We start from the raw sequence: 21,451 nt of genomic DNA, 5'->3' as shown, positions 1-21,451 counted from the left end.
AATTTAATAAATCCTAAATTTTTATTTATATATTTTGTGTCCAAAAATTCAAAATTTTTCCTTCCCCTTCATTGGGAAATTTTATTGGTTAAGGAAGTACTTTTCATTTTAAATTTATTTATTTTTAAAATTTTATTATTAAAATATCGAAGTTAGCCCAAGTCAACTATGATCAACGGGAATGAAAAGAATAACCCAAGTCAACTATGGTCAACGGGAATGAAAGGAATAACGTTGTCCACAAAGGATTGGCGGTCGAAAAAATGAATCAGTCTAATTACCCATGTACATACAAGTCGCTATCAACATGTTAGGTTCATTAAACACATTAGACTAGATCAAAGTCTTTTTAGATAATTAAAAAAAAAAAAAAAAAAAAAAAAACTTAATATTATAGTCAAATATTTTAATTTATTAGTTCGTTCATAAATTTATTTTATACCAACAATAAAAAATGACTCTCGTAATAATATTGACTATTTTGCGTATTTATATATTTTTTTCAACTGTTGACCTACCGTATTGTACGATAATTCGTTAATATCTACTACAAATATATATTCATAAATTATCATATTTTTATGAAACGTTCAATACACTCAATATTATAAAATAATTACAATTATTGTAATTTAAATTGACTTCAAATTCAAAAAAAAAAAATGTCAATTTAAACTATATAATAAATATCACAAGACCAAAAATGATATTTCTTTTTTTTTTTTTTTTTTTTATTAACAAAATAAACTCAAAACATTACCAATCAAATGCAATTCAAAACTACAAAATTACAAATATACACTCAAATAATTCATAATTTAAAGGATAGAACAAGAAGGCTGGGTTTCATGAGGCACGACTATGTACGACGATCCATAAGGCGGGTAGGGAGGATATGCGCATATGCATGGTACCGGGTCGGGCTTCTTACCATCGGGTTTCTTCTCCTCCGGCTTCTTCTCGTCGGGTTTGGGCGGTGGTCCAATGCTCACCACCTCAACAACCTTGCCGGCGGAGGAAACCGCCTTCCTCGTAATTTTAACTATCTTATACGGATCCGCCTTCCCGATCACGCCGATTGTCCCTTTCGCTTCATCCGTCTCGACCTTATCCACGTCTACACAAAAAAATAATTCACTCAGAATAAAACTCAATTATTCATGGAAATATATCAATTAATATCAAAGAGATATAAATACCTTCGAGACTAGTAACAGCTTTGAGGACTTTGGTCTTGCATTTTTGACAAGAAATGTCGAGTTTGAGGACGGTTTTGATCAACGCCATCAAAGAAAAACACAACCAAAGGGCTTTGGTTTGCTCGTCAAATTGTATTGAAATGAATGGCGTTGCCATGTTTTTATAGTCTTTTAAAGATGGTTATGATTTTATTAGTATTGTTTTGATGGAGATGGGAGGGTAGTTTAGTTGAGAAGATTCAACGGTCAGATGGAGTAGTTAAACTCCTTTGACTAATAAGATTAATCCGACGGTCGTTGGTAATCTGACTTTTTCCACTAAACTCACCGGGGGTTGTACCAATCGACGTGGATTTTGAACATTAGAGTTTTTTTTTGTTTTTTTTTTTTATTTTTCAATAATTTATTAAAAATAAATTCCAAAACTTTTAATTTATATGTATTTTTTAAAAATAAATAAATCAATCAATTAAGATATTTGGTATTTCATTTTCATTCTATTAAATAAATAAATATTTTTAGAAGAAATAAATAAATGAAGTTGATAGCAATCTTTCAACTAAATATTTGAATATTCGTATTAATTTGGAAAATAGAGAAATTATAATGATGTTATTGGCTAGCTTTCAACGAAATTCGTTTGAAATTATGGAAGAAATTCAATAGTTTAATAATTATAAATGCTAAATAATTATTATTTTAATGATTTTCTTCTATTTTCTTGTTGTATTATTCCAAATAATTATAATAAGTGATAAATAAAACAATTTAATTAATCAAAAGTTATTATCACATAATTTAATCAATTATCTTATTAGCATTAACGAATTAATTAAAATATGAATTACTTCGTTGATTTTTGTGTTGTATTTGTGTTCAAATTTTTAAAATGCCCAATGACGTAACACCAAATATAATTAACCAATGACCAAGACATTCAAATATTTCCAGGGTTACATTTTGAAATACCCGAAATACCCTCTGAAATTTTGAAATAAATATAACGTTTAGCGAGAACGTAATACTTGTGAAAAAGTCGTTTAAAACCCATGTGGGCCATTAGGTCAATTGAAACAAGTTTTGGAGTCGTAGGTTCATTGACGAGTGCAATAATAAAAAAATATGATAGAACAGAAAGAACGTAACAATCAAAACCCACTACTATCATGGTGTTTGCTTTGTCGTCTTTTGGAGTTGGTTTGTATTTGAGTCGGGTTGAAAGCTTAATTGGTTGATATCATCATTTATAGCTATGACTTATAGATATTCTAATCGTGGCCAGAAATCGGTGTAACCGAATAATGATTACAGTGAGAATTTCTCTAATAATTAATTATAATTTGATATTTAAAATTTCAAATTTGTCCTCCCAATTCAACGTATTATTCAAATTACATATTGGCATTTTAAAAAACAAATAATTATAGTCTACATCAAATGTATGAAGACTTGACTTTTCTAGGGGCTTCTTAGCAAATACCAAGTCATGGGGGACTCAATTTGCAATAATTTATTGCAATAACAGATAATTTCGAAATTTTTTGTAATAATAATAATAATAATAATAATAAAAACATTAGAAAAAGATTGGATGACATAATTAAATTGACGTCAGCAGGGGCCGAAAAAATAAAGAAAATGTTTAATGGAAAATATTGCTGGTAAGAAGATTTTAAAAGTCATTATGTCGACAATATGATAATAAAAAATAAAAATTTAATTTATTCCAAACAAAAAAATTGAATGCAGATTTGGACGGCAAGAAGACTTGTGGAAAGTCACGCGATGACGCGAAGAGAATTGGGGAATTAAAATTTATGATGTAATTAATATTACAAATATTGAAATAAAAAAAAATATATAATTGTATTAAGTGGATTATTCGAATTATTGGGCCTTTGGAAGGATTGAAGGAAATAAGATGTTTCGGCCCAATGATATAAAATGGGCCGTAGAAAGATGAGCCGGCCCAAATGTAAAAAGATATTTGTTTCATTATTTTGGAAATTAAATAGAAAATTATGAAAGGCAGAAGTGTAATTAACGAACATAACAAAAGAACAACATATTTTTCTCCGAACTAAGATTGCCATGTTTCTCTCACTTCATTTTAGTGAGAGAAATAGTGATGTTGACGAACTCAAGCTTCTCTTTGGCAATTCGATCCACGATAATCTCTCCATATCTTATGAATAATTCATCCATAATTGCTTCGCCAAAGTGGCTTACTAGAATTGGCTCAGCCACTGCCCTCATGTACTTGGCTACGTTGTACCCACCAGCTCTTAACCCATTGGATTCATCCTTGTTGTTATACACATTCCAATCCACCTTCGAAACTTGGATTTGATTAACCATGAAAGAGCCTTCTTTTCCGATCTCGATACTCATTTCTGTTGGCGATGGCATGTACTTGGGAAGGTTGAAACTTTCCAGCTTCTCCTCTTCTATGATTCCCTGTGATTGGTTGATGCAAACACAAAAATGAATAAAACCCTTTTGTGTGCATGTTCGTGTTATAACATAACGTCACAACGAAAATGTTCGGATACCTAATTGTTGTAGTGGGAGCAGAATCAAGATCGATTGCACTCACATACACACAAACAAAAATTAAACAAAGAGACACAAATATTAAGTAGTTCAGTGACACGAAATTTCTCAGCATTCATGTGGTTTAAAGAGACACAAACTTTGTGTTTGACTAAAGTGTTTACAAGTGTATCTATCACATCCTCCCATTAAAAAGTCTTTCAACAAAGTTTCTTCCAATTGCTTCTGGTCAAACATAACTTTCTATAAGAAACACTCTGCACGGTTTATTAAACCAATCAAGAAGAAAAATTATGTAGAAACTACTCATTTTTAATAAATCATTTTCTTAACATAAAGATAGTCACCTATACAATAATGATTGGGCTTAATCTTATTGGGCTAGTGATATATTTTAACAAAAATGGCTATGATTCTACTAGACAAACGTCTATATAGTGATATCAATATTAATTCTCGTACATTAATCAACATGAATTAAGATAATACTATGTGTCAAAATGAAATATGAATCAAAAGAGTTATAAATCAAATAAACGAGAGATATGATGAAAAAGAATTATGAACTAAATAAATGACAATACATTATAGAAGATGCATAAACTTATTCTTCGTGACAATTTACATCATTTTTCTTATCGTTTATAAATTTTGAATGGAAAGTACCTGAGAGACCATGTCATTGAGAGCCATAGCCAAGAGCTCCCAAATGTAGCAACACTCCTTGCTAGTTGGATCTTCGCTGCGTCGACCCAAGAGCGTCAGAACCATGCATCCTCCACCCACCAATTCTTCAGCCCGACATAGAAGAAACAACGAAAAATCCCTTTGAAATTGGTCGTAGTAAGCCTTCAACACACTGGCAGGGCTTGTTTCAGCCATGTAAATATTTCTCTTATTCTCCTCCAACCCTTCGGGGACCTTAGACAGCCAATGAAGACCGTAGGAAGAATGAATAAAATGGACACTCCTACTGGGAAACAGCCGGCCATAGAAGGAGCCAGGCACCCCAGTAAAGAGACAAGGCCCAAGATCATCTCCCATCTCCCTTTTGAAACTTTCATGGAAATTAGGGAGGGCCTTGAAAATGGCATTGAAGTCATTGCCTGGTAGGTCGTTTAAGAATACTTGATATTCAATTGTGTTCTTGCAGAGGTTTCTACGAATGTTCTCCACTGTTTTAATGAGCTGGGAAACTGCCATTAAGGTGTTTGGTCCTGAAGAACATCCCAAATCAGCTATGGTGAATGTTGTCGGCAAAGCGGTGCAGTAGAGGCTGCTGATGGTTTCCTCTACAATTGGCCTCGTCATTGATATCACCTTCAGCTGTACCAAAACAAAGTGACCCAATTTTTTTTATTACAATACAATGGTTCAATTATATTTATTATTTAATAAGAGCGGTGCGAGTTAAAAAATTCACAACTCGAACAATTAGGCTCACGAACATAACTAAAAAATTCACAACTCGAACAATTAGGCTCACGAACATAACTAATCTGGAGAATGGAATTGTTAGCATAGCTAAAATCTCCGACTCCTCCGTTCATGTGAAGAACTCGAACTACTTCCATTTTTTTTTTTTTGTTCTCAAATTTGGTTTTGATTTGGTGCAGAAGAAACTAGTTGTATTTATAGAGTTCTTGTGGGCCTTCAATCAATAGTAATCACAAATTTAATTATTCAGTTTCAATTAATTTATATAGCTTTTATTTAATGCTTATTTTTGTGGGTGCTTAGTTGATGTGTGGACTTATCAGAATTTCACACCTAAATCAAATAATTGAAAACCATTGAGTTAGGCCTTCAATAAATCATAAAATATGTATTAGAAATTATGTGGTTGTGTAGGCACTTTTTTTTGCCAACTAATTATCATAATTTTAAAATTAATTTAAAATGAGAATGGAACGGCCTCTCTTAATCAAGACTCGACTCCTTTCTCTCAAGCCTTCGAACAAAGTACACTGTTTGTTCGACACTTTAGTCACTTTTTTACTACACCGTCAAGGTTAAACATCTTTTTTTGATATTTGAGGATTCTATTGTCATGGCTAAGTTTTTGGGCATGACTCTGATACCATATTAGGAATCCTGATCTTCACAATAGTATGATATTGTCCACTTTGAGTATAAACTCTCATGGCTTTGCTGTGGGTTTCCCTAAAATGCCTGAGAGGCGCTTTCACATCTTCTTAACCTGAAATGGCAAATAGTTGGGGAGAGGAAAGGTTCCTTTTTTTAGGGTACCCCCGGGGATAGATCCAGTGGAGATGGGGTGGGGCCTGTAGCTCAGAGGATTAGAACACGTGGCTATGAACCACGGTGTCGGGGGTTCGAATCCCTCCTCGCCCACAATCGGCCAAAAAGGGAAGGACTTTTCCCTCTGGGGTTAGGAAAATCATGATCGGGATAGCGGACCCAAAGCTATGGAACTTGGGTGTGGGTCTTTTGTCGAAATGGAATGGCCTTATCTTTTTATTTTTTCTTTTTCGTTAATGGATTAAGGGTCGGGATTCCATTATAAATTAAATATAGTATACCCAACCCGAATCAACATATTTTTTTCTTTTACACCACGTAATTCTTCCTCAGTCAGACTTAGGCAGAATAGTAGAGCAAGTGTCAATGGAGGTAGTGTACCACTTTTATTAGGGAAGATGGAACTCACTCCCAACAATTCTCAACAAAAATCGGACAATATCTCTTAAAATTATCAAATTATTGTCTGGTTTTACCATAAATGTGTCATTTAGGATAACAAACTTGAAACGGGAGTCTGAGCTACAGAAAAAGTTGTCTACACTCGATTTCAGCCCATAACAAAAGAAAAAAAAAAATTGTTTGATGAATCTATAAACCAACCCATAAATTTTGTATTTATTTAAATGAAATTAAATCTAAATAAGTTGATAATCTATTATATTAATTGGATTAGGTTGAAACTTTCAAAGAAAAAAAAAATGTTTCGGCCCAATGATATAAATTGGGCCGTAGAACTGAACTGCAAAACCTATCTGAGCCGGCCCAAATTCTGGCTTCATGACGTGTGTTTCCGGTTTTATTTTTACTAATCACAAAATAAAAAGAAATTTGTTTCATTATTTTGAAAATTAAATAAAGAACTAAATATAAAATAGAAAATTGTGAATGGCAGAAGGGAAATTAACGAACACAAATCTTCATTAATTTGGAACATAACAGAACAACAACATATTTTTCTGCAAACTAAGATTTACCATGTTTCTCTCACTTCATCTTAGTGAGAGAAATGGTGACATTGACGAACTCAGGCTTCTCTTTGGCCATTCGATCCACGATAATCTCTCCATATCTTATGAATAGTTCATCCATAATTGCTTCACCAAAATGGCTTACTAGAATTGGCTCAGCCACTGCCCTCATGTACTTGGCTACGTTGTACCCACCAGCTCTTAACCCATTGGATTCATCGTTGTTATTATACACATTCCAATCCACCTTCGAAACTTGGATTCGATTAACCATGAAAGACCCTTCTTTTCCAATCTCGATACTCATTTCTGTTGGCGATGGCATGTACTTGGGAAGGTTGAAGCTGTCCAGCTTCTCCTCTTCTATGATTCCCTATGATTGGTTGATGCAAACACAAAAATGATCAAAACCCTTTTGTGTGCAAGTTCGTGTTATAACATAATGCCACGATCAAAATGATCTGATATCCAATTGTTGCAGTGAGAGTAGAAGCAAGATCGATAGCACCCACACACCCACACACCCACAAACAAGAATTAAACAAAAAGACAAAAAAAAAAAAAAAAAAAAAAAAAAAAAAAACTCTCACCTTATGAAGTGTCTCAACAAAATTTCTTTTAATTGCTTCTATACAAATATGAAATGACAATGAGTCTAGGTCTCAAAACCATACTGATTCTCATACATGAATCAAAGTAACATTAATGCTCATACATGAACTTATTCTTTGAGACAACTTCCAACCATTAGTTATGAAAAGTACCTGAGAGACCATGTCATTGAGAGCCATAGCCAAGAGCTCCCAAATATAGCAACACTCCTTGCTCGTTGGATCTTGGCTGCGTCGACCCAAGAGTGTCAGAACCATGCATCCTCCACCCACCAACTCTTCAGCCCGACATCGAAGAAACAACGAAAAATCCTTTTGAAATTGGTCGTAGTAAGCCTTCAGCACACTGGCAGGGCTTGTTTCAGCCATGTAAATGTTTCTCTTATTCTCCTCCAACCCTTCGGGGACCTTAGACAGCCAATGAAGGCTGTAGGAAGAATGAATAAAATGGACACTCCTACTGGGAAACAGCCTGCCATAGAAGGAGCCAGGCACCCCAGTAAAGAGACAAGGCCCAAGATCATCTCCCATCTCCCTTTTGAAACTTTCATGGAAACTAGGGAGGGCCTTGAAAATGGCATTGAAGTCATTTCCTGGTAGGTCGTTCAAGAAAACCTGATATTCAATTGGGTTGTTGCAGAGGTTTCTACGAATGTTCTCCACTGTTTTAATGAGCTGGGAAACTACCATGAAAGTGTTTGGTCCTGAAGAACATCCCAAATCAGCTATGGTGAATGTTGTTGCCAAAGTGGAGCAGTAGAGGTTGCTGATGGCTTCCTCTGCAATTGGCCTCGTCATTGATATCACCTTCAACTGCTCCAAACTAGCTCGAGTTAGTTCAAACAAAATTGAAAACGAAACTTTTATGGTTTGAGTCTTCGAGTTGAGATATTGTCAACTTTGACCATTATGCCGTCACTCTAACAGTTTTAAAAAAATGTTTATTAGGAAGAGATTTCTACGTTAATGAATGTTTCGTTCCCCTCTCCAACCGATGTGGGATCTCTTAATCCACTCCCTTAGGAGTCGCCCGGTGTCCGACTTTGATATTATTTATAATAGCTCATACCCACCACACTAGTAGATATTGTTAGCTTTGACTAGTTACATATCTCTGGTAAGAAATGTTTATGTTGAGGATTAAGTCCCACGTTCGTTAATTTAGTGGAAGATCACGAGTTTATAAGTGAGAAATACTATCTCCATTGTGATGAGGTATTTGTAGAAGCCCAAAGCAAAGCCACGAGAGACTCATCTCTAACAGTTTCGTCAACGACTTAGGATCTTATATCACTCAAATTTATTGTTAATTTTTAAAAAATATTTTTGTGGTTTATCATACCATTATTAAAAACAAAAATTTGAATAAATGACCAGAATGATTCAAACCATCCAACTTAAAAAAAAAAATTTATGTTGGGTCGGGAGCTATTGGAGTTAAAAAATTTAGATCTCGAACAATTAAATCGAATCTAAAAAAATCTCGACCTCATCCAAATCAATAGAACATTGATATTCGAAACAGAAAATTGCTGACCTGAAGAAGGGAATTGTTAGCGTAGCTAAAATCTCCAGCTCCTCCATTCATGTGAAGTACTCGAACCACTTCCATTGGTCTAGTATTGTTCTCAAATTGAATACGTTTTTGAGATGGGATGTGATTTGGGCATGGAGAAAGTGGCTCGTATTTAAAGACTTCTAGTGGGCCTTGAATCAATATTAATCACAAATATTAATTATTTTATTTTATTTTTTCATTTTAAATTAATTCATATAGATATTTTATTAGCTTTTGTTTGATGTTACCTTTCATGCTTGCACTCATCCATTTAGTTCAAGTGTGAAAGTAAGAGGACTTCACACCTACCCAAAAGGAATCAAATAATTCAAAAACGTGTAAAAATGAAATTTTTTCTTTACAATAAAATAAATTTTGACCATACTCTAAATTATTTCGGACATCTTTTTATTATCATTAAAAAAAATTATATTTTTCGATTTGTTCAATAAATTATAAAATATTTGATTTGAAAACGTTTATTTATTTTACTTCGATTCATAAATAAACGACTAATTAAATTTTTTTTTCATTGGTTGGATCCATTGGAAATTATGTGGTTGTGATTTATTTTTGTTTTTATAATTTAATAAAAAAAATTCATGAACAAAATACCTGACATTTTTCTGACAACTCTTATCATGAGGTGTAAAATAATTTAAAACGATAAAAATTAATTAAGTATTCCTCACATTTAAAATAATTTAAAAACGAGTAAAATGTCTATTTATACTCCATTTTAAATACGAAAAATAAGAATAATAATTGAACACGTCTATCTTATTTTTAATTTATAAGAATAATAAATAATAAAAAGATAATGATCAATTAATTTTTATAAGAAAATATTCTTAAACAATTTTTTTTTTTTTTTTTTAATGTAACACTGTTTTGAAATAGTCAAATTAGACAAAATTTAATTATTACTAACTTTATGATCAACAAACATTTTTTTAACATTTTGTTGACTTTTTAAGACAAACAAAAGACCACCTTCACACGTGTATCTAACTAACTTAATTTAATTTACTTTAATTCAATTCAATCGCACCTTTTAATGGTAGCAGACTTGCGATTGTGCAGCATTCACTTTCCAACGACAAGTGAGCTAAGTCAATTGGTTTTTGCGTCGCCTATGGCCAAGTGACGTATGCTCGAGCCTCAGGCCTCGATTTTAAGAGAAGGTTTTAGAAAGCGAAGGCATAGAGAGATTTTTTAAAGAGACGTTATATAAGCAAGCAAGAGAGAAATAACAACGGCTTACAGTATATAACTTCGGGTAGGGAGAAGTTGACAACTAGTCGTATCCCCCTATAGTACATTATGAGACATTTCATGTCTGATAGTCAGGCGTAGACATGATATTTCTGAAATGTCATACTCCCTAGAAATACAAAAGTAAAACACTAGAATATAAAAATACATAAAGGGTTAAGCTTGTCATGGGCATGCGGTCATGGGCAACACGCCTTTAACGAGCATCACCGTGACATTATATCGGTTTCATAACTTTTTTTTTTTTGTCATAATTTTATATAAATATTTTAATAAATAAATGGAAGTATCTCATTTAAACATACATTTTAAAGGTTTAAAATATGTGATAGAGATATATCTTCATATTTTAAAATGAATTATTTTAAAAAAATATAATTTTAAATTCTCATTCACAAACTCGAACCGCTTAAAACATATGGTTTGAGTTTGAGTTTGGATTAACAACGGTGGTACACTATTTTGAAATAGTCGAATAGACCAAATTTAATTATTACGAACTTACCTATCCACAAACATCTTTAATATTTTTGTTTTTTTAATACAAACAAAGACGGCATATTCACACATGGTCTCTAACTAACTTAATTTAATTCAATTTGACTCCGGATTATTTCCGTTTCATAACTACTTTTTTTTTTTTTTGGGTCATAATTTATATAATTTTTTTTATAAACAAGTGGAAATATGAATGATCCATTTTAAATGTAACAGAGATAACATCCTTATATTTTAAAAGGAATTATTTGTTTTGTCAGGCTATATTTAAAAAATATATATATATATATATATATATAATTTTAAATTCGAACTTGATGGGCCTAAAACATATTGTTTGAGTTTGGATGGGTAGCCCAATTTCCGACATCCAGCATCTATAGGCCCATTTGAGAGATTTTCTTTCCCCGAACATCGCTCGGACACCTTCTCGGTGGAGCAGAGGAGACGATTAGAATAACAAAGACAATGTTGTCTACACTCGAATTAGCTTTCGAGAACTAGAGAAGCCTCTAATTAACTCAAACTTCATTCTGATGTTTAATTGAGTGCATTTTTGTTAGTATCAAGCCAACGACAACATCTAATCATGACTCTCCATAATGGTATGATATTGTATTAGTTGTGGTGACTTGCTCATATCAAAGAGAGAAACCCTTTACCAAGTTTCTTCAATTTCCAATTGGTTTGCCCCTTGCAGCCCTAGCCTTCTTCAATCTCTCGATGTTTCTCATTCTAGCGAAGATCCTTCTAATTTGATACAGCCTGCGGGATTGTTGGGTTATCACGTTCGCCGTTGAAGGGTTTTGGCTCAGGATAATCTCATATCCATCGCGAAAAGAATCCATTCCTTCGGTCAATAGCTGCCAGAAGAGGCCTCCAGCGGCGGCGCCACCACTTCTCGCAGATGAGTATATTTTGGAGTATACGGTATTGAATAGAACATCTCTTCCTTTTGTGCTGAAACCTGGAACCTTCCATGATTTGCCAAATTCTGTGAGGAGAATTGGCTTGTGTAGTATGTATTGTGCATCTTGTATGTGGGTTGATATCCAATTGTTTAAGAATGATAGCTGGTATTGCTGATTTGAGCTTGATAACCTGTGGATTTGAATTTGGGTTTAAAATTTTGTGAGAACTGACATGGATTGGTTTTGAAAGTTGTGAGTTCTTACCATTGATCTGGATAGGAATGAAGAGTAGCAAAATCAATGCCTGGGATTCTGTTGTTTGCAATGAAGTCTGTCCCAATGTTAAAACCTGGGTTCAGTCTCATTCTTTGTGGTGATGAGTGTCCATAGAATCCTTCTAAACCTGCTTCTAGCAAGTGGTTTCTGTCAATGGATTTCACAAAGGAAGCCATTTCCATGATCCAAGCCTACATTTAAACAACAGTGTAAGCGTTAGGATTCATTAAACGTTTAACTTATTGTAACAACTCAAATCTACCGCTAACAGATACGGTATGTTTTGGCTTGATATTGTTTGCTAGTGAGAGGTTTCCACACCCTTATAAGGAATGCTTTGTTCCCCTCTCCAACCAATGTGAGATCTCACAATCTACCCCCTTAGGGCCCCACGTCCTCGCTCGCATACCGCCCAGTATCTGATTCTAATACCATTTGTAACCGTGTTTGCTAGGGAGAGGTTTCCACACCCTTATAAGGAATGTGCTCTCCTCTCCAACCGATGTAAGATCTCACAATCCACCCCCCTTGGAGGCTTAGCGTCCTCGTTGTCTAGCTCTGATATCATTTGTAATAGTGTCTGCTAGGGAGAGGCTTCCACACCCTTATAAGGAAGGCTCCGTTCCCCTCTCCAACCAATGTAAGATCTCACAATCCACTCGTCTTGGAGGCCTAGTGTCCTCGCTGGCACACCGTTCGGTGTCTAGCTCTGATACCATTTGTAACAGCCCAAGACGACCGCTAGCAAATATTGTCCGCTTTGGTTCGTCATGTACCAGTTTCAAAACGTGTCTATTAAGAAGAGGTTTCCACACCCTTATACGGAATGTTTCATTCTCCTCTCCAACCAACGTGGGAGAGGGTTCCACACCCTTATAAAGAATGCTTTGCTCTTCTCCAATCGAGTTTTCCACACCGTTACGGATGGATAGAGCATTATAAATTCTTGGATAATGACAGCGATTGAGCTTGAATGAACCTTTTTCTGATAACTCAGATCCATGAAGGGGAAAACCAGAACTCACTTGGATTGTTCTTCCAGATGGGTCTGATGTGCATCTAGGCTCATTCATAAGCTCCCATGCCATAATTGTTGGATCATCCTTGTAATGAATTCTACTAAATCTGTTGTATCTGTAAAGAACGGTCTGAACAAACATGAAATGAGCTTCTGCTTCTGCTTCTGTTCTTTCTTTTATGAAGAAACGAAAGAACAGAGGAAATTTCACTCACCCTGACATGGTTTTTGTAGAATCCCTTCACGACAGGATTCCTGAAGAAATCATCATCAGAATTCAGGTACTGTCCCTTACTTCTTGCCCAATTTACATACTGCTTTTTCCCTCCAAAGTTCTCATAGTTGTTAACCAAGCTCAATATCAGCTTGATTCCAAACCTCCTGGCCTCAGCTACAACAAAATCCAACCCCTGTGGAAGAACAACATAAATCAAACCAAAAAAAGAACATAAAACTGTCTGAATCCTGAAAGATACCTGAAACATTTGTTCATTGTAGTTGCCAGGAGCATATTGAAGAGGTCTATACCCACCATCGCTGAAAGCCCAAGTTCTGGCAACCGTAAGGCCATGGCTTGAAGCTTCACGAAACACGGCGGAGACCTTCGACCTCTGAGATGGGTCGGAGGCGACATACATTAACCAGTAGGCATTGAAGCCGTTTGCATAGTAAGGACTACCATTCAGCAGAAAACGAGCTCCCCCAGTTCTGACAAAACCATCCCCTGCAACACCATGAACCAAAATAGGCAATAACAGAGCCAAAGCCCAAAGCTTCATGTCTGTTCTTCTGATTCTATCAATGGGTGTGGAAGGACTTCGGCTACTTTCTGAGCATAAATGGGAGTGGAAGGTTGCTTTTTGATGAGCCCCACAGTAGAAGAATCTTAGTGGAAGCTCTTTTAAAGCTAAAGATTATGCATTAATTGCGGCATTTAGCATGGTTAGAACTTGAATTCGATCCTAATTAAGTCACTGATTCTCCTACCGACAAAAAAGGCAGCTCCCATTTGGAGTTTTTCTTGAAAATGGGCATACCCACATGAGTTCCAACAGGTATTGTTTGAGCTTTGATCTGGTGCATTATGTGATTATGGTATATGCTAAACAGGAATTATGATGCTAAACAGGAATTATGATGCTAATCATGGTGATGCTGAGAGTAAAATGATGAATAATGATGGATTTGGATTATTACTGTGGTTGTAGGTGAAAAGGTGTTGATGGGGGGTTTGAGAAATTAATGAAAGTTGAGTGGTGTGAAACGTGAAATGGAGAAACTTTAGGGCTAGATGGCAAATCGTCGGCGCAATCTACGGAAGAAGACAGGTGTGAGTGTGATCTACTTTCCCACCAATCCCAACCGTATCCTTATCCTGCCTACTTTCTTCTCTTGGGCTTGGGATTGGGCTTGGGCCTTTCTTTCAAGCCCAAGTCGTGGCATAATTGTGATTAAATATTGTAGAACCCATACATAAAAATTGATTTACCATGTTTTTTTTTTAAATCTTGGTTGTTTTTATTTTTGGAATTTTGATCTTGGATTACTATAACAACTCAAGCACATCGTTAGCAAATATTTTCATATTTGAACTTTGGTTTCAAAGCACACGAGATAAGTGTCCACACCTCTCTTAGGGCTTAGCGACGCTCATTGGCATATTGCCTAATGTGTCATCTCACAATCCACCCCTCTCGAGGTCCAACGTCCGGACACATACCCTCTCGAGGCCCAGCGTCCGGACACATCGCCTAATGTGTCATCTCACAATCTACCCCTCTTGAGGCCCAGTGTCCTCACTGGCACATCGTCATCACCTAATGTGTCATCTTACAATCCACCCCTCATGAGGCCCACCGTCATCACCTAATGTGTCATCTTATAATCCACCCCTCCTGAGGCCCATCGTCATCACCTAATGTGTCATCTTACAATCCACCCCTCCTGAGGCCCATCGTCATCATCTAATGTGTCATCTTACAATCCACCCCTCATGAGGCCCATCGTCATCATCTAATGTGTCATCTTACAATCCACCCCTCATGAGGCCCATCGTCATCACCTAATGTGTCATCTTACAATCCACCCCTCATGAGGCCCATCGTCATCACCTAATGTGTCATCTTACAATCCACCCCTCCTGAGGCCCATCGTCATCACCTAATGTGTCATTTCACAATCCATCCTTCTTGAGGCCCAGTGTACTCACTGACACATCGCCCAATGTCTGGGTCTGATAAGCACACATTGCCATCACCTAATGTGTCATCTCACAATCCATCCGTCTTGAGGCCCAGTGTCCTCACTGACACATCGCTCAATGTCTGTCCAATGTCTGGCTTAGCACCGCTAGCTTATATTATTCTCTTTAAACTTTCCCTTCAGGAGAGATTTCCACAACCTTATAAGTCGAGTTCTAACCTATAAAACCCCTTGTACTAAATTAGTGCCCATTCCTGACCTTACAGATTACAACTCAACAAAACTCTCAATTACGGCATCAAACTGCAAACATTGAAAGCTTATTCATAACACAAGAAATTATGGTTCTCAGCGCTCACAACAGCTATAATGGAAGGATGAAAACAGGGATTATTCATTCAGAAAGAGTTCATCACAGAGTTCCAACTCGTCTGCAAATAATTATTTGATGCTCAATGCAGTATTCCATTACAGTTAGCAGTAAACGGAGTGTATATCTTGCCAAAAATTTCAGGTGTTACATAACCCTGTTAGATCTGGAAAAAACAAAATATATATCTCAACAATCAACCCATTTCTTTCACCTTTAATCATCATATGGCCCGATGATTTATAACAACTATACCTTCGGCATGTGAATACTTCTGACAAAAGCAACCTTTGATATCAACATTATACCACATGTAATTGATGTATGCCTCCTCTTTTATTTTTCCTTCTATAACACGGTTACATAAACTACTTCCTTGTGTCAGCAATTATCAATCTGTTGCATCATCATGCTCGGTGGCCTTCGAATCGTTCATGGATGACGAATCTTTTCCTGATGGAAGGTACGACCAAGCTAAGACTGCAGTGCCGAGTGTGATTGCGGTGGCAACCGAACCCCACATCCATCTCAGCCTCCTTTTCCTTCTCAGTCTCTCACGCCGTGCCAAGTCTGGAAACCAAATAGGTAGAGGCAAAGCTTAGCTAATAACACAGAGATTCAACAACACATAAGCAACAGCAACAGAGAACTAAACCAAAAGGGGATCATATGACAACTTATGCAAGAAAAAGCACCAAGACGAAATCGGGTCGGACTATAGGATGCATAGAAAACCAATGGATCTAAAGGATTCCCGTTCTACAACGTGCGCAGTTTTGACAACCCAGACCAATTGGACAAGAAACCCATATTGGATGGGCACTAGGATCCATGGAAATGAAAAAGAAAACAGATTTACATACAAATACTATCCTGTTATATTCCTTCAAGATTCATGAATAACAGTGGATCAGAATAATCATATCGAATTGTTCTACAGTAGACAACAACACTTAATGATCTGTTCACTCAAAATCATCAACATTGAGAGATCAGAATAGAAGAATAAAAGTCGAGGTTAACAGATTCTTACCTACAGCCTCTTGATTCCTCTGGGACATCTCATGATTCACTGCCTCGTAGTAATGGAGCCGGTCCAACAATCGAGCAATCTCAAAATTCTTAGCTTCAAGCTGTGCCTCCATCTCAGTCTCCACCTCTGCCCTTGCTATACCCCTTCCAATAGAACCCGACACGAACCTAGCAATATTAACTTGTTGGCACAATTCTTCAGCAGGGTGATTCCCATTTGTGGCTACTGTGGGATCTGAAGGAAGGGTCAATCCTACAAGCGAAAGATGTTCTCTAAGCCTCTGCCACTGGCCCCGCAAATTGTCCAATGCTTCCTCAGCCTGCTTTCGTTTCTCTAGTTCCATCAATAGGGATAGTCTCATTTCACGCAATTCAGCTTCAATAACAGAAATAGAAGGATGTGGCAAACCATCAGAGGACATCTCTGCAGACAAGAAACGAAGTCATAAGATATTGAAGTTGACTTCAAGTTGACAATCATATTTTATGGAAGTTATTCACAGACAAATTTACTATTGAATTTCCCATCTCATGGAAACCCCTTTTCGCTCCGCTTAGCCCTATCCCCCCGTAGGGGTATTTTAGTGATAGGTTCTATAGGAACTAGACGATCCTATCTGATCAAATACCTAGAGATAAACTCCTATCTTCCTTTCATTACAGTATTTCTGAACAAGTTTCCGGATAACAACCCTAAGGGTTTTCTTATTGATGATAGTGGCGATATTGATGATAGTGACAAGAACAATATGTAGAATGAAATTATGCAATCAAAAGGAATAACTGAATAACATTTTCTATGCATAGAATAGTGATTACCTTCCCAAGCATCATAAAATTCCCCCATAGGAGTACAAAACTTGGCTGAACGTTCATAGCCATTGTCCTCTCCATCTGTGTTACTCGCAACGCTCAAAGAATCCTGTGGGTCGAAGAAGTCTTCAGCATCTCCAAGATTGTCCAAAGTTGGCACAACAACCTTCAATGAATCCTTTTCCCGAGCAACATCATTGCTCACCATCATAGTACTTCCGTTATTAGTGTGATTGCTCCCGTGTTGAACAGCAGTAGCACCATGATCACCATCAACGCTACCATTTTGACCAACATTACTATTAGTAGCACAATCTAGACCATTTCTATGTCCATCTTTGTTTGGAATAGGCAAGTCAACAGTAACAGAAGCACCCTCACTCAATTTTACATCATTGCTATCTGAACCATTCACATTCACATTCACATTTCCTATATCGTTATCATTCATCTTTTGACGAGAAGAGACCACATCCTCGGAGAAACTCTTCAAAAGTCGAGGCCCACGCCGCTTGTGATTGACAATATAAGGGGAAGGAGGAAATGAAGATGGTGAATCCGGGAGAGGAGTTGCCTCTGGAGTGGTATACAAAGCTGGCTTTATTTGAGGCCGCTGAACTTTTCTTTCAGCAGCTGATGCGCTGTTTCTCCTCTCCAAATTCGTGCTCGGAGCACGGTTAAAGGTCAAAGCAGGCATATGTTTAGGAAGGGGCTTATCGACAGATTTGGAAGTTCCAGGTTCTAACAACCTATCCAACGCAATTGTAGTAAATGTTGGCATGATTCTGCATTCGAAGGTGCAGCAAACCCAATGAGTATATAATAATGCCAAAACCACAATCGAGTTGCACTAATTAAAACAAAACATTGCTAAAGCCTGAAGCAAACGCACCCCCTAAAAGTCCCATTCAGCCAAATTTCACAAAACAAAGCATAAACCAAACCTCGGAATTCAAGAACTAGCTATTTCACACACAAATTGCACCAAAAACAAAAAACATATACATCCAAAAAGAATCAGAAAGCTAGAACTCTCCCCAAGCATGAGGAAGCGTTTCAAAACAAAGACACCCACCAAAAAGAAATCGTATGAAAAATTCAAAACCAAACGAAGAAAAACAGAAACCCAATATAACCCATCAAGGATTCTCAGATGTCGCGTACACCCATCTCCCAAAAATCAAAAACAAAAAATCCCAGAACACAAATTCTCCATACCATTTATTCAAACATCCAACAAAATCACCTCAAAAAGGAAGATGGAGGCAGAAAGAAAAAAAAAACCCTAGGCGCAAGAGGTGAGAAGGAAAGCAGAGGATCGGGGAGGAGCCGGAAAGTTGCAAGAGAAGACAGAAAGTCCCATTTTAGAGTATCGATTCGATTCGATTCGATTTGATTCCTGTGGACTCTTCCCCGTCGTTCATAAAAAGAGGATGAAAAATAAATGGGGTTGGAGAAAGAGAGATGAGGGAGAGATTGAAAACCTCCTCTCCAAGTTTTTTGTGTTTTCCTCTTAGGGGTCGCAAAGACCGCCACTTCTCTTCGCCTTGTCGCACACGCAGCCAGCTTCTCCGCAAATATTTGAAGCCCTTCTTCCTCTCTCCTTTCCTCCTCTCCTATTTTCCTTTATACCGATTACGAATCCCCCACCCCCACCCCCACCCCCACCCCACCACTCTCTCCTTTTTCTTGTTCTTTTTTGCCCTTTTTGCCCGTGCCACTGACCGGCATTTGAAAAGTCGTAAATACCCTTCCTCGCTCTTTGGAAAGCCTAATTTGAATTGAGCTTCCCCCCCCCCCCCCCGACGTGTCGTCCAATCAAGGAGCTGTCCTTTTTCTTTTAATGAAAGGAACGTGTTGTACGGTGTCGTTTTGATGATTGCCTATTCCAACATTTGGTATTGAAATGCGTGACTTTGTAAAACTGCCCTAATTTCGTTTGGTACGGTCATTAGCCCTCTCTAATTATTCTAAATATTTTATTAATTTTATTAAATTTATGACCCAATCAAATAATTTAAAATTTAGGTGATATATTAGATATAATTTTGAATATAATAAATGAAAGTGCTAAAAAAAATAGCCTATCATCAAATATTTTAAATTTATTCTTCTTATTCTTTGTCTCTTCTATAATATTCTAACAATTTAATTTTTTAAAATTTAAATTTTAATATTACGATATATATTTTAAGACTTCAAAAAATCAAAATATATGTAATATAAAAAAATTAAATAAAAGAAAGGTTTGTAAATACGTTTTTGAAGAATAGTTTCAAAACAATTTTATGAAATATTTTATCTCCAAAATTGATAAAATAAAAATAAAAATTGCCTTTGAAATTAAATGCCATTAACAAATAATATTAATCATTTAAGAAAAATAAGAAAAACAAATAAATTCCCTAGACTTTTCCAGCTGTACGGCTATGATGATGTCACTTCTATATATACACAGACAAACACACACGTGTATATATATACACATATATTATTAAAGGAAAATTAAAGCGTGAAATTACGAAAGGGTAGGTGAGGTCAAGAGATGGGCAATGGACAATGTCGACGGCACTAAAAAATGGAAAAGTCAAACATAGCTTTTGATTTTGAGTTGACAATATCGTTTAATTTTTATTTCTAAAAAACATACATTTTCCACGTGTTTATAATTTTAATATTGCTATAAACGACAAATCATCGTTTCTATTAAACCGTGCCAAATTGATCAAATGTTTTAAAAATAACATCAAAAATTGGTCCAATGTGAATATAACATCATGGATAAAGTTGCAATTTTTCTATTTATTATGTCAATTCGAAGAGTACTTGTAGCAAAAAAAAAAAAAAAAAAAAAAAAAAAAAAAAAAAAAAAAGCTCATTAATTCAATAAAAATATTTGATTTAGACACCAATTAGACTATAAAATAACTGGATCAAAATTTTTTTGTACAAATTTAAATATTTGATTATTACACCAATTAGGCTATAAAATAACTTGGTCAAAACTTTATTACAAAGTTAAATTTGATTAATACGCCAAATGGACCCTAAAATAACTCCATCAAATTTACAAATTGCATAAACCAACTAAAAATTTATTTTTTAGTTGGTTACTATCAATTTACATCAAATGCACGCTCCAATATTACAAATTTATAATATTCAGGATATTTAGTATTAAATTATAGTTTACCATATATATCATATTTGATATTTTATTATAAGATAAAGATTTAGATATTTATCTTTTTTACCATAGATATCCTTACCTTTATTGTCCTTTCCATTTATTACTATTTCCATATCCTGCTAATTTATTTGATCACAAACAGAGAACTTTTACACACCATTTAGGATGATAGGATGAGAGGGATTAAGCAAACATTCTATAAACATTCTATTTAGGGGTTCCAATTTGATCTGTTACCTAAAATAATTTTGAACTGAATGTTATAATGCATATAGGGGGTTAAAGGTAAATAGAGTAGCAGAAGAAGAAGAAGAAATATGAATTGAATCATTTATAGTAGATTACAGGAGCATTTGCTTTCAAATCCCACAGGCCTCCCTCCTTCACATACTCCAGATACCTTGCAAATTCAGGCTTGGCAGTTGACTTCCTCTTCCGACCAAAATCAAAGAAATTAAAAAGAGCATGTCCTTTGCTAGCTTTCTTCGACTGCTTCAGTTTTGCTTGAGCAGGCACGGCAGACGTCGGATTTCTCGACCCTGAACCGAGTACTATGGTTGGTACACTGGTTGTCCTCTTCAGCCGCCCTTCCATCAGGCTAATGGTGGGATCCTCCATGAGATACTCGTACCTGTGAGGACATCTCCTGGTACTCAAAGCTCTCAACATGGCTACCAAAAGTAACAGAAAATGAAAGCTTAAGCAAGAGAAC

The 21,451-nt window shown here is 35.9% G+C and overlaps 6 protein-coding genes and 1 long non-coding RNA gene across 10 annotated transcripts; 1 reads left to right on the top strand and 6 right to left on the bottom strand.

Moving 5' to 3' along the window:
* Nucleotides 1–706: 706 nt before the first annotated feature.
* LOC111781691 (heavy metal-associated isoprenylated plant protein 12-like) lies at nucleotides 707–1,325 on the bottom strand. Its single transcript, XM_023662378.2, has 2 exons — nucleotides 1,200–1,325; nucleotides 707–1,117 (listed from the first exon to the last, which is right to left on the bottom strand). Exons 1-2 carry the CDS (start codon nucleotides 1,285–1,287, stop codon nucleotides 819–821), a joined length of 387 nt encoding a protein of 128 aa, XP_023518146.1. The 5' UTR covers nucleotides 1,288–1,325; the 3' UTR covers nucleotides 707–818.
* A 1,722-nt stretch (nucleotides 1,326–3,047) lies between these two features.
* Nucleotides 3,048–5,088, bottom strand: LOC147786723 (S-adenosyl-methionine 4-1-methyl-2-pyrrolidinyl-3-oxobutanic acid methyltransferase-like). Its single transcript, XM_087120332.1, has 2 exons — nucleotides 4,419–5,088; nucleotides 3,048–3,656 (listed from the first exon to the last, which is right to left on the bottom strand). Exons 1-2 carry the CDS (start codon nucleotides 5,061–5,063, stop codon nucleotides 3,300–3,302), a joined length of 1,002 nt encoding a protein of 333 aa, XP_086976458.1. The 5' UTR covers nucleotides 5,064–5,088; the 3' UTR covers nucleotides 3,048–3,299.
* Nucleotides 5,089–6,917: 1,829 nt separating this feature from the next.
* LOC111781957 (S-adenosyl-methionine 4-1-methyl-2-pyrrolidinyl-3-oxobutanic acid methyltransferase) lies at nucleotides 6,918–9,274 on the bottom strand. Its single transcript, XM_087120331.1, has 3 exons — nucleotides 9,134–9,274; nucleotides 7,750–8,409; nucleotides 6,918–7,358 (listed from the first exon to the last, which is right to left on the bottom strand). The coding sequence occupies exons 1-3, from the start codon at nucleotides 9,206–9,208 to the stop codon at nucleotides 7,002–7,004; spliced, it is 1,092 nt and encodes a 363-aa protein (XP_086976457.1). The 5' UTR covers nucleotides 9,209–9,274; the 3' UTR covers nucleotides 6,918–7,001.
* Nucleotides 9,275–11,384: 2,110 nt separating this feature from the next.
* LOC111781879 (mannan endo-1,4-beta-mannosidase 7-like) lies at nucleotides 11,385–13,911 on the bottom strand. 2 transcript variants are annotated; one of them, XM_023662606.2, is made up of 5 exons: nucleotides 13,609–13,911; nucleotides 13,348–13,542; nucleotides 13,140–13,262; nucleotides 12,103–12,305; nucleotides 11,385–12,028 (listed from the first exon to the last, which is right to left on the bottom strand). In XM_023662606.2, exons 1-5 carry the CDS (start codon nucleotides 13,909–13,911, stop codon nucleotides 11,599–11,601), a joined length of 1,254 nt encoding a protein of 417 aa, XP_023518374.2. In that variant the 3' UTR covers nucleotides 11,385–11,598. The 2 variants fall into 2 exon arrangements, with proteins under 2 accessions (XP_023518374.2, XP_023518373.2); XM_023662605.2 differs by having other exon boundaries at nucleotides 13,348–13,911.
* Nucleotides 13,912–14,045: 134 nt separating this feature from the next.
* Nucleotides 14,046–14,638, top strand: LOC111781880 (uncharacterized). The gene is made up of 2 exons (XR_015414590.1): nucleotides 14,046–14,187; nucleotides 14,341–14,638. It is a non-coding gene; the product is annotated as an uncharacterized LOC111781880 (long non-coding RNA).
* Nucleotides 14,639–15,704: 1,066 nt separating this feature from the next.
* LOC111780942 (netrin receptor DCC) lies at nucleotides 15,705–19,193 on the bottom strand. Of its 3 annotated transcripts, none has more exons than XM_023661306.2 (4): nucleotides 19,034–19,193; nucleotides 17,556–18,334; nucleotides 16,738–17,160; nucleotides 15,705–16,274 (listed from the first exon to the last, which is right to left on the bottom strand). In XM_023661306.2, exons 2-4 carry the CDS (start codon nucleotides 18,328–18,330, stop codon nucleotides 16,096–16,098), a joined length of 1,377 nt encoding a protein of 458 aa, XP_023517074.2. In that variant the 5' UTR covers nucleotides 18,331–18,334; nucleotides 19,034–19,193; the 3' UTR covers nucleotides 15,705–16,095. The 3 variants fall into 3 exon arrangements, with proteins under 3 accessions (XP_023517074.2, XP_023517075.2, XP_023517076.2); XM_023661307.2 differs by lacking the exon at nucleotides 19,034–19,193 and adding an exon at nucleotides 18,768–18,977; XM_023661308.2 differs by lacking the exon at nucleotides 19,034–19,193 and adding an exon at nucleotides 18,796–18,977.
* A 1,845-nt stretch (nucleotides 19,194–21,038) lies between these two features.
* On the bottom strand, nucleotides 21,039–21,408 carry LOC147786722 (uncharacterized). Its single transcript, XM_087120171.1, has one exon. It carries the CDS (start codon nucleotides 21,406–21,408, stop codon nucleotides 21,067–21,069), a length of 342 nt encoding a protein of 113 aa, XP_086976297.1. The 3' UTR covers nucleotides 21,039–21,066.
* Nucleotides 21,409–21,451: the final 43 nt, after the last annotated feature.

This window comes from Cucurbita pepo, chromosome 19, assembly GCF_057944985.1.
Source record: "Cucurbita pepo subsp. pepo isolate OVF chromosome 19, ASM5794498v1, whole genome shotgun sequence".
Classification (NCBI taxonomy): Eukaryota; Viridiplantae; Streptophyta; class Magnoliopsida; order Cucurbitales; family Cucurbitaceae; genus Cucurbita; species Cucurbita pepo.
Note: the sequence above shows the minus strand (reverse complement) of the source record. Positions and strands in the feature narration are given on the sequence as shown.

Excerpts from the sequence above, each read along its gene's own strand:
- LOC111781691 (XM_023662378.2), bottom strand. The coding sequence starts at position 1,287 with ATGGCGTTGATCAAAACCGTCCTCAAACTCGACATTTCTTGTCAAAAA. Across the intron at positions 1,118-1,199 it reads AGCTGTTACTAGTCTCGAAG|ACGTGGATAAGGTCGAGACG; the intron begins GTATTTATATCT and ends TTTTTTGTGTAG.
- LOC147786723 (XM_087120332.1), bottom strand. The coding sequence starts at position 5,063 with ATGACGAGGCCAATTGTAGAGGAAACCATCAGCAGCCTCTACTGCACC. Across the intron at positions 3,657-4,418 it reads TCAATGACATGGTCTCTCAG|GGAATCATAGAAGAGGAGAA; the intron begins GTACTTTCCATT and ends AACCAATCACAG.
- LOC111781957 (XM_087120331.1), bottom strand. The coding sequence starts at position 9,208 with ATGGAAGTGGTTCGAGTACTTCACATGAATGGAGGAGCTGGAGATTTT. Across the intron at positions 8,410-9,133 it reads CTAACAATTCCCTTCTTCAG|TTGAAGGTGATATCAATGAC; the intron begins GTCAGCAATTTT and ends AGTTTGGAGCAG. Across the intron at positions 7,359-7,749 it reads TCAATGACATGGTCTCTCAG|GGAATCATAGAAGAGGAGAA; the intron begins GTACTTTTCATA and ends AACCAATCATAG.
- LOC111781879 (XM_023662605.2), bottom strand. The coding sequence starts at position 13,911 with ATGAAGCTTTGGGCTTTGGCTCTGTTATTGCCTATTTTGGTTCATGGT. Across the intron at positions 13,263-13,347 it reads TCTACAAAAACCATGTCAGG|ACCGTTCTTTACAGATACAA; the intron begins GTGAGTGAAATT and ends ATGTTTGTTCAG. Across the intron at positions 12,306-13,139 it reads CATCTGGAAGAACAATCCAA|GCTTGGATCATGGAAATGGC; the intron begins GTGAGTTCTGGT and ends GTTTAAATGTAG.
- LOC111780942 (XM_023661306.2), bottom strand. The coding sequence starts at position 18,330 with ATGCCAACATTTACTACAATTGCGTTGGATAGGTTGTTAGAACCTGGA. Across the intron at positions 17,161-17,555 it reads ATTTTATGATGCTTGGGAAG|AGATGTCCTCTGATGGTTTG; the intron begins GTAATCACTATT and ends TCTTGTCTGCAG. Across the intron at positions 16,275-16,737 it reads GAGGAATCAAGAGGCTGTAG|ACTTGGCACGGCGTGAGAGA; the intron begins GTAAGAATCTGT and ends TTTGGTTTCCAG.
- LOC147786722 (XM_087120171.1), bottom strand. The coding sequence starts at position 21,408 with ATGTTGAGAGCTTTGAGTACCAGGAGATGTCCTCACAGGTACGAGTAT.